The sequence below is a fragment of the Lissotriton vulgaris genome, chromosome 8 (assembly GCF_964263255.1).
Source record: "Lissotriton vulgaris chromosome 8, aLisVul1.2, whole genome shotgun sequence".
Classification (NCBI taxonomy): domain Eukaryota; kingdom Metazoa; phylum Chordata; class Amphibia; order Caudata; family Salamandridae; genus Lissotriton; species Lissotriton vulgaris.
The window spans coordinates 438650770-438664981 of record NC_141696.1 but is presented as its reverse complement, the minus strand read 5'-3'; the positions used below and the strand labels follow the sequence as shown (position 1 = coordinate 438664981).

General features: G+C 43.8%; 1 protein-coding gene across 3 annotated transcripts in view; it reads right to left on the bottom strand.

The window, feature by feature from the left end:
* Nucleotides 1-14212, bottom strand: part of TSGA10 (testis specific 10) — a 454368-nt gene that overhangs the window by 290226 nt on the left and 149930 nt on the right. For all 3 annotated transcript variants that reach the window (XM_086933298.1, XM_086933297.1, XM_086933299.1), the window contains exons 7-9: nucleotides 8815-8988; nucleotides 8632-8709; nucleotides 3996-4147 (exon numbers count right to left, since the gene is read on the bottom strand). In XM_086933298.1, coding sequence (XP_086789424.1) covers nucleotides 3996-4147; nucleotides 8632-8709; nucleotides 8815-8988 — 404 coding nt within the window. The remainder of the gene's footprint in view (nucleotides 1-3995; nucleotides 4148-8631; nucleotides 8710-8814; nucleotides 8989-14212) is intronic.

Sequence of the window (14212 nt, the reverse complement as noted above, 5' to 3'; positions counted from 1 at the left end):
CTAGGTTGTGTGTGTTGTGGGTGGGTGTTGGAGCTGTCCCCAGTGCGGTCGGCCACCAGGGGTGGGTCCGAGGATGAGGACCTCCATCTTGTCCGAGTTCAGCTTCAGTCAGCTGTTCCTCATCCATTCGGCAACAGCCTTCATTCCTTCATGGAGGTTGGTTTTGGCGGTGTGGTGGTCCTTAGTGAGGGAGAGGATCAGTTGGGTGTCATTGGCGTAGGGGATGATGTTGAGATCGTGTCGTCGGGCTATGTGGGCCTGCGGTGCCATGTAGATGTTGAACAGCTTAGGGCTGAGGAATGAGCCCTAGGGTACGCCACAGATGATCTCGGTGGCTTCGGAGCAGAAGGGGGGAGGCGGACGCTCTGTGTTCTGCCGGAGAGGAAGGAGGTGGTCCAGTGCAGGGCCTTCGCTTGGATCCCGGGCTAGTGGAGGCGTGTTCGTAGTGTGCGGTGGCAGACTGTGTCGAAGATGGCTGACAGGTCCAGGAGGATGAGGGCCGTGGTTTCTCCGTTGTCTAGCAAGGTTCTGATGTCATCGTTGGCGGCGATGAGGGCAGTTTTGGTGCGGTGGTTGCTGCGGATCCCGGACTGGTACGGGTCCAGAATGTTGTTCTCCTCAAGGTAGTGGGTCAGTTGTTTGTTGGCGGTCTTCTCGATGACCTTCGCCGGGAGCAGGGAGATGGGCCGGAAGTTCTTGAGGTCCTTGAGATCCGCCTTGGGTTTCTTGAGTAAGGCGTTGATCTTGGCGTGCTTCCAGCTCTCCGGGAAGGTTGCTGTCTTGAAGGAGATGTTGATGGCTTTCCGGAGATGGAGTGTGATGGCGATTGCCCTGTACAGTGTAAGATGTTGACTTGGGGCCACCCACTATAATGTATGACTTTTTACAGTTCACTTTTAAATTCAAGGAAGGCAAAGTCTACATAGGCATCTATGGATCTCTCAATGCTCATAGCTGTCCTTCCAAGAAGGACAGCATCATCGGCATAGAGTAATTTTGTAACAAAGTTTTGCCCAATTTTTGGACAATCTAGACTCTTTTTCAGTAGATGGGCCTCTAAGCAATTTTAAAAACGAGAAATAGAAAAGGGGCCAGTATACAGCCCTGGCAGAACCCCATCATCGAGACAATTGAATCTGTTCTCTCACCATCATTGCTGTAGAGTATTTTCACCACAGTATTACAGTGTAGCCTGCACAGAGGGACAACAAGAGGTACCCCACTCCCACATCTCCCATCATATTCCACAGTATGTTACGACTGACAGTGTCAAAGGAACTAGATAAGTCCATGAAGGCCAGATGTAGGGAGCACCTCATGGACCTAGGGTATTTACTGACAATCAGGGACTGGTTCAGACACTGCTCCGTCGTGCCCATTCCCCATTTAAAACCATATTGTGTTTTAGAAAGCACATTATTTGCAAAGGCCCACTCTTCTATCTGAACCAAGAGGGCCCTGCCCACGACTTTTACTGTTGTGTCTATTAGAGATATCAGCCTGTAGCAGGCCGAGTCATTCCTGTCCCCTTTCTTAAACATAGGGACCACTATAGCATCTTTCCATGAAGCAGGCAGGGTACCTGTGATAGAAACCGTAAAGATATTTGTTAGAAGAGGTGCCCAGAGATTGGGGTTATCCTCAAACAGGTCAAGGGAGACCCCATCTGGTCTGGGCGCTTTGAGGCAGATACCTTTAGTTATTGCTGTTTCCACCTCCTTAACAGAAATTGATTTACTAAACTTCAGAGCTTCTTCTCCATCTTCAATCGTAACAACGCCCCTATGCTCAGAATTTAAGGCTCTTTTTAGAGGGTTAAAGATATATGAATAATGTGACACCCAGGCATCTCCTGGTATCAGGAAATACATTTTTAGGGTAGAGGTATCTGAGAACACCAGACGGTTGATAACTTCCCGGCATTTTTCATGTCCGTCAAGGCCCCGGACGCCACCAGATCCGAACAGACCTCTGTCCTAAATCCAACTTTCTCTGGGCTATCACCACCCTATAATTCTTTCTCAATGCCCTAACTATCTCTTTATTGCGGGCATAGTGTTTAGGGCTCTTCTCAACTCTTTATGGGCTTGTCTTTCATCACAGCATTTATCAATCCTTGTCAGTGTACGTGACTCTAGTGCTGTGAGCCTTAAGTCAACTGTTTGGACTTATATGTCAATGAAAAGTGTAGGTTTGAAGAATCCTTTGATTGGTATTCTGAACTAAGAATTAGGTCGTTTGGAGGTGAAAGAAGCCTAGTGAAATATTCTGATGCCCACAGCATTTTCACACTCCGATCAATTAATTTTCAAATAGTTATTTCCAGGTTGGAGGCTCATTAGGCTTATGAAAAAAAGACGTACATATTGCCTTGCCTGAAGCCAGAATGTTGAAGGGTATTTGGAGGAGACAATAGTCAAGGATTTAAGGCAGAGATTTATTAGAATGTGCTTCTTCTAAACCTCTTAAGCCCATTTAGACAGCTCTGGGCTAACATCTCTGATAAGGAAGGGGATTGCAGATGTGTTCAAAATACACAGAAACTCTGGCACACATTTTTGGTATCTATGGTTCTTTGGATAAAGAGAGGCAATATTGGTTCAAACCTGTTTTTCTTATAACTAGTATCACAAACTGAACTGTCAGGGGCAGTTAGTTTTTGTTTAAACAGTGAACCTATATGTGTTTTTCAAGAGTTTTCAATGTTCTTCATTTAAGTGGTAGAAGATACATGAAATGTAATAAGAAAAATTAATATTGTTTATGACTAACATGGTATTTTAGGTTGGGAATACAATGTATTTGTCATTTTCTTTTATTGACTTTATTGGTTCATCGTTTTTAAATGCTGTCTGTCTAAATGTTAGTATTAATTTATTTGGTAGTTAATTAAAAAAATCAGATTCTGTGTGTACAAAATTCACCAGTCACCTTCTCTTTGAACAAGCAATCCCTGAAAGGGAGGCATAAGTACAAGATATACACTAAATGTGACTGCTCATAAGCTTTTGTGTGCATCAGGACATATGGACTTCTTCATTTGGATAAGGACTGTTAAAAGAAACATGAGAAAGAGCAGTAGTTGTGAAATGAAGTATAGGTGAGTGGGGTGGGGGATAGTCGGTTATGCTTTCCTGCAACAGGTGTTCATGGCACCTCACTGGCCAGTCGATGTAGGTGACGGTACATGTATCAAGATAATTCAATTTAAAAAAAAGTCTGAAATTAAACAAGACTTCTCTCAGGACAGGACACAAAAATCAATGTAGTCTGTGATGGTGACTTCATTAATGGTATTGCTCTCTCATGTTTCTCCTGGGCTAAGTGTGCTGTACTAACCCAGTTCGTAAGCAGATATTAATTGACAGGTTTTGTCTACATCAAAACAGTTTCAAGCCTGATGAGGCTACATATCGTACAGCTTTTGTATAGGCACATTTTCTGTACTAGCATTTCCAGACTGCTAGGTTTGAAATTTATGAAAATGGCATGAATTTATTTTGTCCCCTACATTTAGAATACAACTTGTCTATATGAAATATGGACAACAAATTAAAACAAGCTGTTCATTAAATATATTTATTTAAAACGAATTCTGCTCTGTTGTTCCTCCTTATCTTTTCCTTTAAACGCCTGCCTTTCTTCAATTTGATTCAGACTAAAAGCACCCTGGAGGCACTTCTACACAACTGGTACTGTACCCATAAGCACCCCTTATGCGATCACTTGATCCTACACTTGCTCACACACTCACTCAATGAATAAATCATACATTTGCGCACTCTCTCACAGCAGATTTAACCTCTCAGTTACTGAGATACAAGCAAGATGTTTCACCTGGATTGGTTGCGTAGCTTCCATCTAACTGTCATTTATAATATTATTGAAACTAACAATTTGAATCTAGTGGTATATCTGAAGTGGGACAAATGTGATTCTGTCTGTTAACTATTGTGTAAACAACATACTTGACCCATTTCTTAGTCTTAACATACCTGAGAGCTTCAGAGGCTAACTTCTGCCGTCCAAGTTCATTTTCCTTATCCATAACCTTTCTAGTGAGAAGTTCAATGTCACTGTCTGTGGAAGCTATGGTCTCCCTCATCAGCGAGAGCTTGGATTTGTTCTCTAAATGTTCCTTTTCACTCTATAAAAAATAAAACAAATATGCTGCTGAGCAACAGACCCATATATTTCAGGGTCATTGACACTTCAACTACAAAAGTGCTCTTTATGAAACCAAGTCAAGCAAAATTTCTTGAAGCCATAACAATTTTAATTGAAGTTTGCAAGTAGAATTTATGATTTTTCAAACATTAGGTTAAAAAATATAACAAAAGCCATAAGTTCCATCTTTAAATAACATTCAACTGTTTTACCATGTCTAATAGCTTCATTCTGTCTTACAATAAATGAATTTGATGCATGTAAAAAAATTAAAAATAAAAATGTTAGAAGAGCGAACCAACATCAGTTCTGCTCTTTTCCCTGAACCCTCCAGTTTACGTGTGGCAGGAAAGCTTTGAGTATTTTGATAGAAGTGAATGTCAGGTACATGCTTCTTTGTCGTTGGGTGCACACAACCCAGTCCCTGAAGAGGTGTGGGGGGAGAGGTCTGAATTTGGGCTCTACTGCAATAGGTAATATGGACTGAAAAATCTTCCTTGGATGCTACTTCAGGACATGCCAATGGGCCATGCTACATCTTTAGAAGCATAGCAATATGTAAGGCTAATGAGCACCAGCTACCTGCCGCTAATTCATTTCATGCTAACCACTACTGTATACCTCCCGTCCTACACCCTCACAAAGGCTGTTCTCCTCGCCAAACAAGCCAGTGCTTACATTTGTCCTCATTAGTAGCAAGAAGAACAAGGCCCATTTAATTCCTACGGTGATGCCACGAGGCTTACGGCTCCCCAAGTTTTGAATACCATCTACAGTACACATACCCAAACTCAGACATCAAAAACTTACGCCACTTTGGTCCCCTGGCCACTCCTCAGTCTCCAGGTTTACTGGCCTGCAAATGACCTCACTCTCAGCAATCCATCCACTGACCATGAGGCACAGTTACTGGACCACATCTTACTGTTTACCAACCACAGGAAAGACCTTTAAGTCTTCTTCAGCACTTGGGCTTACCTGTGCTCACCTCAGTACCCCTTCTTTGTCCAATCAGAAATGGAAATCTTTGGAGACCGTACATGACCAACGTCTTCCATAAGGCCAAGCAAATTGCGCTCCCAATCCATTCACAGTGGACTTATAAGGATGATGCTCTTATCTGCTAGTCTCGATTACTTTAATTGTATTTTAATTTATGGTTACCCTGGACTTTGGCTCCGGCATCAACCTTACTGGGTACTAGACACTAACAACTCACAAAGGCTCTAAGAAAGATCACACTAGATCTCAGAAGGATTGCCTGGCCTTTTTCAAGTTCTGTGTGTAAGCTGTCAGCTCTATAAATGCAGATCAAGGGCCACTGCATTGCCTATTCACCTCTACACTTGTTAGCCCCAATCTTATTAGGGCCCAAGACTGCCATAACATTCACATGCTTATTGGCATAAATCTTGAATGAATGCGGCAGAGCAAACTTGGTTTTGGTGTTCCAAACATGTTTATACTGATAATCAAGTTCTGATGGCACTGCTCTTTCATAAAACGGTTATATTTACAGTAAGACATTGGATTATTATTTGAGGTGGGTATCAGGACGAAGCCTCCAAGTCACTAAATTAACCTGAGCACAACCCCTGGCAGCTAGGGCCCAGAACAGACAGGCTTAACTTAGGGGCCCGGTCCAGAGGGATCGTGCAGGTTCACTAACGGGTGCCTGGCGTTGTGGGCGATGTGCCAAATACGCCATTACCCCCCTCCCGCGGTCTATGTGGTGATATTTTCTCACCTTTCAAGTGCATTTTAATTTTTGAAGTCTCTAATCCAGAGACTATTAGGGGCTGGTGCCACCGGGTTTTTTTGTTCCGTGTGGCCCCCTCTCTAATTGCACTTTCACAGACGACTTTTCACTTTCACGTCCCTTGGTAGGGTGGGCCTTAGCGTGTCCATACCGCCGGGGTTTAATTCACCATAGGTCCTGACGAATGCCAGGTTAATTACACCAACATTGGCAGAAACATGTTGACCACCACCTAATGATATTGGAAACAGACCCTTCAATTTAGTTGGTCGTGTTTACCAACACATTTTTTAATATGTCCTTGTTGATCAGTCATTAAATCAATTTTTTGATACAATCAAGGCATTTTTAATTCACCACGTCACTCTTTTCACGAAATCCATCACTTAGCTCTCACATCTTCACATTACCCGCTCCGCATTAAATCTGGCGTTGAAGCACACTGGGGTGACATTCGGTCACTCCCAGTGGGGCCCGATGATGAAGCATGTCACCGACCAGGTCGGTGAGTGAGGGCTTTCTAAACAAACCAAATCGGTGTTGTTTCTCCCTTGTGCTCTATTACTTGTGTATTCTCAAAACAAGTAACACTCTTTCATTGTTATTTTTTAACTTAGGGGCCACCAGGATGGAGCGTGTGTCGGCTACACCAACCAGATTCGTCGTGGTCAAAGAATTTACCTTCTGATTTAGTGTCTGATTTAGAGTTTGGGGAAAGGTATTTACTCCATCAGGGTGATGGAGTAAAGTACTCGGTCACCTTGAGGAAATACCCGCCAAAAAAGGGTTATTTTTACAGGTTGCATCTCAGGGTTGAACTGCAGCAGTCAGGCTACACAGAGTAGGCCAAAAGCCATGTTTGCACTGCCGCTTTGGTCGATGGCAAAATAGGTGCCGCAGTCCCACAAGTTGCATTTTAACTTCCAGGCTATGGGTGAATTTTTCTACACCACTTACTAGGGATTTATAGGCAAGTTAAAAGTTCCAGTTAGTAATAAGGCAATTTAACCATGTTTAAAGGGAGAGCACAGGAATCTTCCTCCTGTTTAGCAGGGGTAAAGTGCAAAGGGATGTGAAATCAGTAAAAATAGGGTTCAGCAAAAGGTGAAATATCTGGGGTGATCATGATATTATACTGGTCAACTAATTAAATGAATAATTGATGGCATTCCATGAATGCCTTTTTTATTGATTAGTGGCTGTTGAAATATGTATATACTGAAATATGGCAAATTAGTATATTATGATAATTATGATGCACATTAATTGCACTTATAAATGGCTAATTGTGGAATGCCATATGCAGAGCTTAAATATTGTGTACTTGCAACAGACAAATAAAAGTCATAACGCTGAATCGTGGGTGTTTTGACCCCTTTTTATTCTCCTTATGACTACCAGCCAATCTGCACATTAAAGCAGGAGGGAAACTACATCATATCTCGTTAAGTCAACCGATTTCAAACTTCCATCGACCAGGCTTTCAGAGCAGGTGACCAGCTACCCAACTTAGCCCTGAAGCTTTGGCCAACCACATCCACAACTAACACCAGGCTCCTAAGAGACAATACCTTAAAATATTGAAGAGTGTACCTATGGAGGAAACATCAGGGCAAACACAGAGGTGATGTCTTTGATTGGGAAGAACATGTTGGCTCGCCTGCAACAGGACAATGTAAAGAAAAAAGGCAAAACAGATTAAGCTGCAGATAGAAGCTGACACCTTAGTGCTGGTGGCACCTGGCAATGCAATCTTTTTTGGCATCCTCACACCCTATGACCTCCTCCTCGGATTCCCTCACTATCACCCGGCAAGAAAGTGCCCCTTATCTCTCCTTAGCCCCTTTTTCAAATACATTTATTGGTTTTAAAGAGCTGGCCAAGGCTGGCGTTTCCAATCCACTCAGCTATCCACAAAAAATACAGATCTGTTCTTTGCAGCAGGCACATTAACCCTCTGCACTAATTTATGAGGAGTCAAAACTGGCACTTGCCAAAACTCCAATCTCTCACTCTCTAGCAGGAACAGTAACCACACGAGTTACCATGACGTTTTCATTGCTGGAAACTCTTTCAGCAGTTGCATTTAACTCGCACGTTATTGCAAAACCGAGGGTCCCACCCCCAGGTCAGTGCCCCCCTCCAGGTCAGCGCCCAGTTCGGCCTCACCTGTCGCACCCCCCTAAAGCCAGCCCTGGCTGACGCTGAGTGGATACCGTAACTGAACAGGATTGAGGCAATTGGACAGGAAACAAAAAGGTTGCACTATTTCAAATAGATATTTACAGGCCATGATCAGCACAAATGAATCCTGATGGCAGGGGTAGAGTTGAAAGGATTAGGACATGAGTTAGCCACTGTGATGGCTAGGAAACTTGGAAGCTTTCAGGAGATGGGTTCAAGGGCAAGGGCTGCTGGGATGCAAAGAGGTGTTGCACTGGATGATGAAAAACAAAACATGCAGGTAAAAGCAACATAACATGCAGCCTCAATTTTATTTCCACAGTATAAGGAATTTTCTTCAGAGATGCGAGATTAAAGAAAGAATGCCGACTTTAAGTCTCACACATGACTTTCTTTAAGGCACTCGCTGACCTTTCGAAACAAGTGAAAGACTTGACTGTTGTTTCTACAAAAAGTAATTTGATCAAATATTTTGAATTACTCAAACCAAAGCTTCCTTCCCGTTCAGAATCCCCCCTTACCGCTCGAAGTGATGCTCTGTACTCCTCTATCTGCTGCTCCAGGCGGGCTCTCTCATTGATCGCTGTCTCCTGGGATATCTGACAAAAAATCATTACATACATGGTTCACCTTTCTGAGAATCAAAATGACAGCATTAATTATGCATTTCTGTTTTTTTTTTTTAATAGACTGTCTCCTCGAACCTTAAGCCTCTCTCGCAGGCTGTCTCTTTCCGTGGTCATCCTTCTCAGATCTGAAATGGCGCCGTTTCTTTCAGCCTCCACGCGCCGCAGGATGTTCTGAGCCGTCAGGCTGGCCTTGGGCGCCTTGGGGCTTTTAATGAGCTCGCGCCGAAGGCGGGCCACTTCTTCCTGGGCCTGCCAATCATAAAGCACAGTACACTAGCATTTTGGTCGAGTAACAATACTGAAGAGTGGTGCACAAATACGATGGACAAGAGTCGAAATCCTAAATAAATGTTGTCACTCTATGTAATGCAGGCAATTTGCATAATGTTATTGGGGGCTTCCGAAAGAAAATTCACACGTTAACTGCAATTCTGAAAATCCATAATGTCTTTTCCATTAATCTGTATTTCATTCACATTTTTTGGAGTAGTTGGAAGTATTCATCACTTCTTCCAAAGTCCTGCAACAAAGATGGTTGGCAAATCTAGAACTCACTCTCGCATGGCCACCATTGACAAAGTCTGACATAATCTTAACTAAATTCACTCCCCAGCTTATTCATTCATAAAACCCACCTTTTCTATAACGTTTCTCCCACAGGCTTTGATTTTTGACTTTGGGCGAGTGACCTTGGTAGTGTAACATAATATGGGTTTTATTGAAAATGTTCTTTATGCTATGAAAGATTGCAGACTTATAGTATTTTAATCACACCTAGACCATTCAATATAAAATAACCATGCTATGGTTTCTAGTAGGGTCTATGTAGTCTCCCCTCCTATAAAACAGCCCTGTGGCTCAATGGTTAAAATGGCAGACCCTGATGCAGAGGTCTAGCCCGGGACCAGGGTTCAATTCCCACCCTCTGCGGGTTTTGGCTGAAAATTCCACGAACCTGATAATTCTCGCCTCAGTGCCTATTCCAATCATGGAGTCCCACTCTGCAACTCTGGGCAATAGCTTGCTTAATCTCCACAACGGCCCCCACAACGCTAAGGATGCCTGGCCTCCACCTTGGGGGTGCCCAGGAGTGGACGCCTCACAGGGAAAGCCAGGATGGGTTCCACAGCGGTATTCGTACAAGCGCCTTGAGACCCTTGCGGGTGAGTAGTGCGCTATACAAGTATCAATTTACATTTACTTAAGTGGCGTAGTGACACCCAAGTTCACAGGATATCTCCACACGTCTGGGGGCCAAAAAAGCTCTACCGGGACAGAAATATTTGTTTTTCCTCAGACACACCCAACATTGGGCCCTCGTACAGTTTGGTAAATTTGGGGTTCCAACTGTGAGATCAGTCAGAAACCGTACTAAAGCAGAAACATATGCTCACGAATCATAAAAATCTAACCTTCAAATAGGTGTTTAAAAGTCCTGCTAAAAAAGATACCCAGTCTCATCTGTTATAACCTTGGTATAAACAATGCAAGAAAGATAGCAGTGAATGTGTGTCAAGCCATTTTTTTTGCCCTCACCAGAAAAAGTATGCAACCCGCACAGCAAGTGACCAATTTACCACAAAAAACCTTCTGTTCGTGGGTAATTTTCAACCCAGTTCATCCCACTGCTTAATACCTTCAGACCTGCACTGCTGAAATAACTTGTTCCAGCAACCTATATACATGATTTTAGCAGAGATTTTTTTTGCTGCAAAAATGTCATTTGCATTCTCAAGTGGAAAGCAGAAGCACTCAAGTTGACACTGCTCAATGGGCACATGCAGACGAAGCATTTGGTTGTTGGAATAAAAGACCTGACCAACCTACTGTGGAAGCAGGTCTACCATGTGCAGAAGATAAAGATGGGTTAGATTGCGGAACTCCAGCAGGTTAGCATGCTGAATCCTCCTCGTCAAGTCTGCGGCAATCGGGATCATCTGTACTCGATACTCCACAACTTATAAAGCTCTCTGGACCGAAGTAGAATTGGTGGGTACTGTGTCAACAGGTCCCACAATACGTCAAACCTGAAAGTATTACCCGGGAAACTATTCTCATAGAAGTGTATGGCACAAAGCCAAGTACACTTTCTGCTTTGTCCTGTGGTAAAAGAATCGTGCAGGGGCACTACAATTGGGGGGACATTTTTTCCTTTCACCTTTAGATGAAATTCCAAATAGAGGTACTCCAAGGAGAAGGGGACTCAGAAAACCTGCCTGCATTGAGGGTGTCCTGTTCTTAGGCCCATCTCCACAGCTGAATTGCCTCCAAACACAACGTCCATGACCTCACACCACCCTGTGTGTTATCATGATTGATGGTTGTGGGGTTGTCTGACAGACCTTAAATGGAATGGAGGAAAGCTTTGAAGGCAGGATGGACTGCTAACAGCTCAAACACATTTAAGTTTAGATGGAGCTCCGATGCAGAAAAGTCGCCTTGTTCTACTATTTTGCCATGAGGAGGGCTCCAGCGCTCAATAATGAGACATCCATCACTACGGTATCTTGCAAAAGTGGAGGCCTGAAGGGATGATCCAGTATTAGACTGGCATAACATCTTAACCTGTTCAGATTCACACAGGGCAGGTGTGAAAATCTGCTTGAAAGCATAGAGTCCCCTTGATGCTCGAGCTATTGCCTCCTTGGGCACCACAAAAGAGTTCTCATTCGCCATCTGGTGTATATATCAACAGGGTGTCTGAGGCCTTCGGGCTTAACAGGCACAGGATTTGCAGACCCTGAATCGCTGTTTGAACCTGAAACATTAGAATTAAATCACAAATATTAGCGATCCTCTGGTAAGTAGGAAAGCCCTTCATGTGGGTTGTGTCTCCCGCCGCTCCTCCACTAACCAGTCATCCAAGTCCGGGAATACATGGACTCCTGACTTCTCCAATGAAGTCTTCACCATAGCCATCACCTTGGTGAAAACTCATGGAGCAGTCATCAGCCCCAAATGACAGAAAAGTGAATTGAAATTCTGAGACCTTATGTTAAACTTTAGGTAGTGTCTGTAAAAAGGGAGGATTGGCAGGTGAAACCAGGTGTCCTAGAAGACCAGGAATACTATCAATCCCCTACACTGACAGCCAAAGGCCCCGCGCTGGGGGACACCATCTTGAACTCGTCTTGCCAAATCAAGAGGTTGATTGCCATAATGGGGAGAAACCCGCATCCTTCTTGAGGACTAAGAAGTAAAAGGGAGCAACATTTTTTGCCCCTTTCCTGAATGAGCACAACTTCTCTGGCCCCTTTGTTCAGCTTCCACCTCAAAAATCAAGGATTGAACCGGAGAGCACATCCTGGTGAAAGGAGTGAGGGCCAGAGGGGAGGACAGAAAAGGTAAGTTGTAGCCTTTTAGTGGTCAGTGATCTGTTGTGATACTTCCCCAATTGGTAGAAAAAAGAAGATCCTCACTTCTATCAGACTTTGGTGGAATACAGGGGATGGGATACAAAAGGTTTAGAAGCTTTAGAGTAGAAGATGGTGGGGACTGGTGTTGTTGCTGTTAATGTGAGTGGGTACTTTACATCCACCCCTGCCTAGTAGGACCACTTGCTCAGAAAAGGTCCGGATGTCTCCTTCCTAAGTAGGTTTTTGGGCTTTTTTGGGAAAACCTCTTGGGAGAACGTTCCTGTTGGGAGACTTATCTTCAAGGGGAATAATTGGGGGTATGACTGAAGTCTTTGGCCAAACAAACTTGGCATCAATGAATGTAAGTCACAGGCCAGGATCACAAAGCCGTCTTCCTATGACATCTGTGACAGGATTTATATTTCACAATCTTTAGAGAATTCCTTGGAGAATTGCCACCTTAATGTGGTTGTGGGGCTTGGTTGTCTCAGTGACCTGGAGAGCTATGCTGGTGGGAGCTTAGTCTCCTTGGAAGGTTGCCCCTCGCCAGACAGGTCAAAGAGTAGAGCCCAGAGAAAGCACGATGCACTGGTCCTCCAGGTTGGGGGTTGGACGCAAGGCTAACAACCTTGCCTCATAAAAGGCATTTGTTACAGAAACAGCAGCAAGAACCACTAAATCAACTGGGCACAAGGGACTTCCGGAGTCTCTGCATGAGATATGTGTAACAGACAGTAGTCAAAGCTGAAAGGAAGCTATTGATAGGATGACAGAAGAGTGCCAGGTGCAAGACCAGAATAAAACTCTGCAAGGTACGGACTATATATGAAACAGGAAAGCTGGCTCAAGTTACATTTGAGATGAGCTGCTACAACCTACACATCCTGGAGGTCAGCAAAGTAGGTGGACCGTATCTGGCAGAATAAAAATTACCACAGGAGAAACAGTACTGTACTCAGGAAGGTGACGATGACCAGCATCATAAATAAGTAGCCACCATCCTGAGCAAGGGGACAGAGAAATGTCTAAGTGAGTGGAAGCCAGTCAATAGCAGACTCATTACAGCCAGGTTAAAAGGCATACACATTAACACAACCATTATCCAGTGCAATACTCCAACAAATGATGCAGAGGACAAATGAGTCAAGGACATACTCTACGAACAGATGCAAGTTGAACTTGAAGCTGTGCCAAACCACAACCTGCAGATTGTGATGGGAGACTTGAATGCTGAAGTGGGAAAGGACAATACAAACCATGACAGAGCGATGAGAAAGGAAGGTTGTGGAACAATAAATGACAATAAAGAAAGACTGTTGGAACTTTGTGGCACACATTATTTGGGCTTATGAGGGACTCTTTCCCCACTGTGATATTCGCAGACTAACTTGGTGCACACCCAGTGGCAGAGACAGAAACCAGGTTGACCACCTGATGATAAGTGACTCCACTATAAGATGTCAGAGTGAGGAGGGGATTGAATGGCAGCAGCAATCACCATCTAGAGACTGCACTTGTGAGGCTGAAGTTCAGAAAAACAGAACGCAAGACATCAAGGTGATATCTCTTCGAACTGGAAAAATTACAGGACTTCGCGACTGAGAAGACATTCATCTTACAAATCAGAAACAGGTTTCAACTCCTGGCAGACACTGAAGATCAGTCTGGACCAACTGCAGATGCAGTCAGTGAGAAATGGGAACAGGACTTTTCAGTGTATGTGAAGAGCAATGAAACATGCCTGGAAACCAAGAGAAGGAAGAGGGAACAATGGATAAGACAAGACACATTGCAAGCTATTAAAGGCATGAGGGTAGCAAAAATTAAACTTATGGAGGCCAAATCTGAGAGGCACAGGAAAGGTACAAGCAACAGTACAGAGACGAACACAGAGCAGTGAAAAAGAATGACAAGAGCAGACAAACAGGCGTACATGTATAACCTCACCAGTCAAGCAGTGGAACCAGCCAGTTTAGGAGAATGGGGGACAGCCTTTAAGATGATAAAGATAGTCAGTTTTAAATCTTGAGCAACATACAACACCCCTATCAGGGACAAGTAAGGTAGGCTACTCTCAACAGACAAAAAGCAGGAAGCACACTGGGCTGAGCACTTTG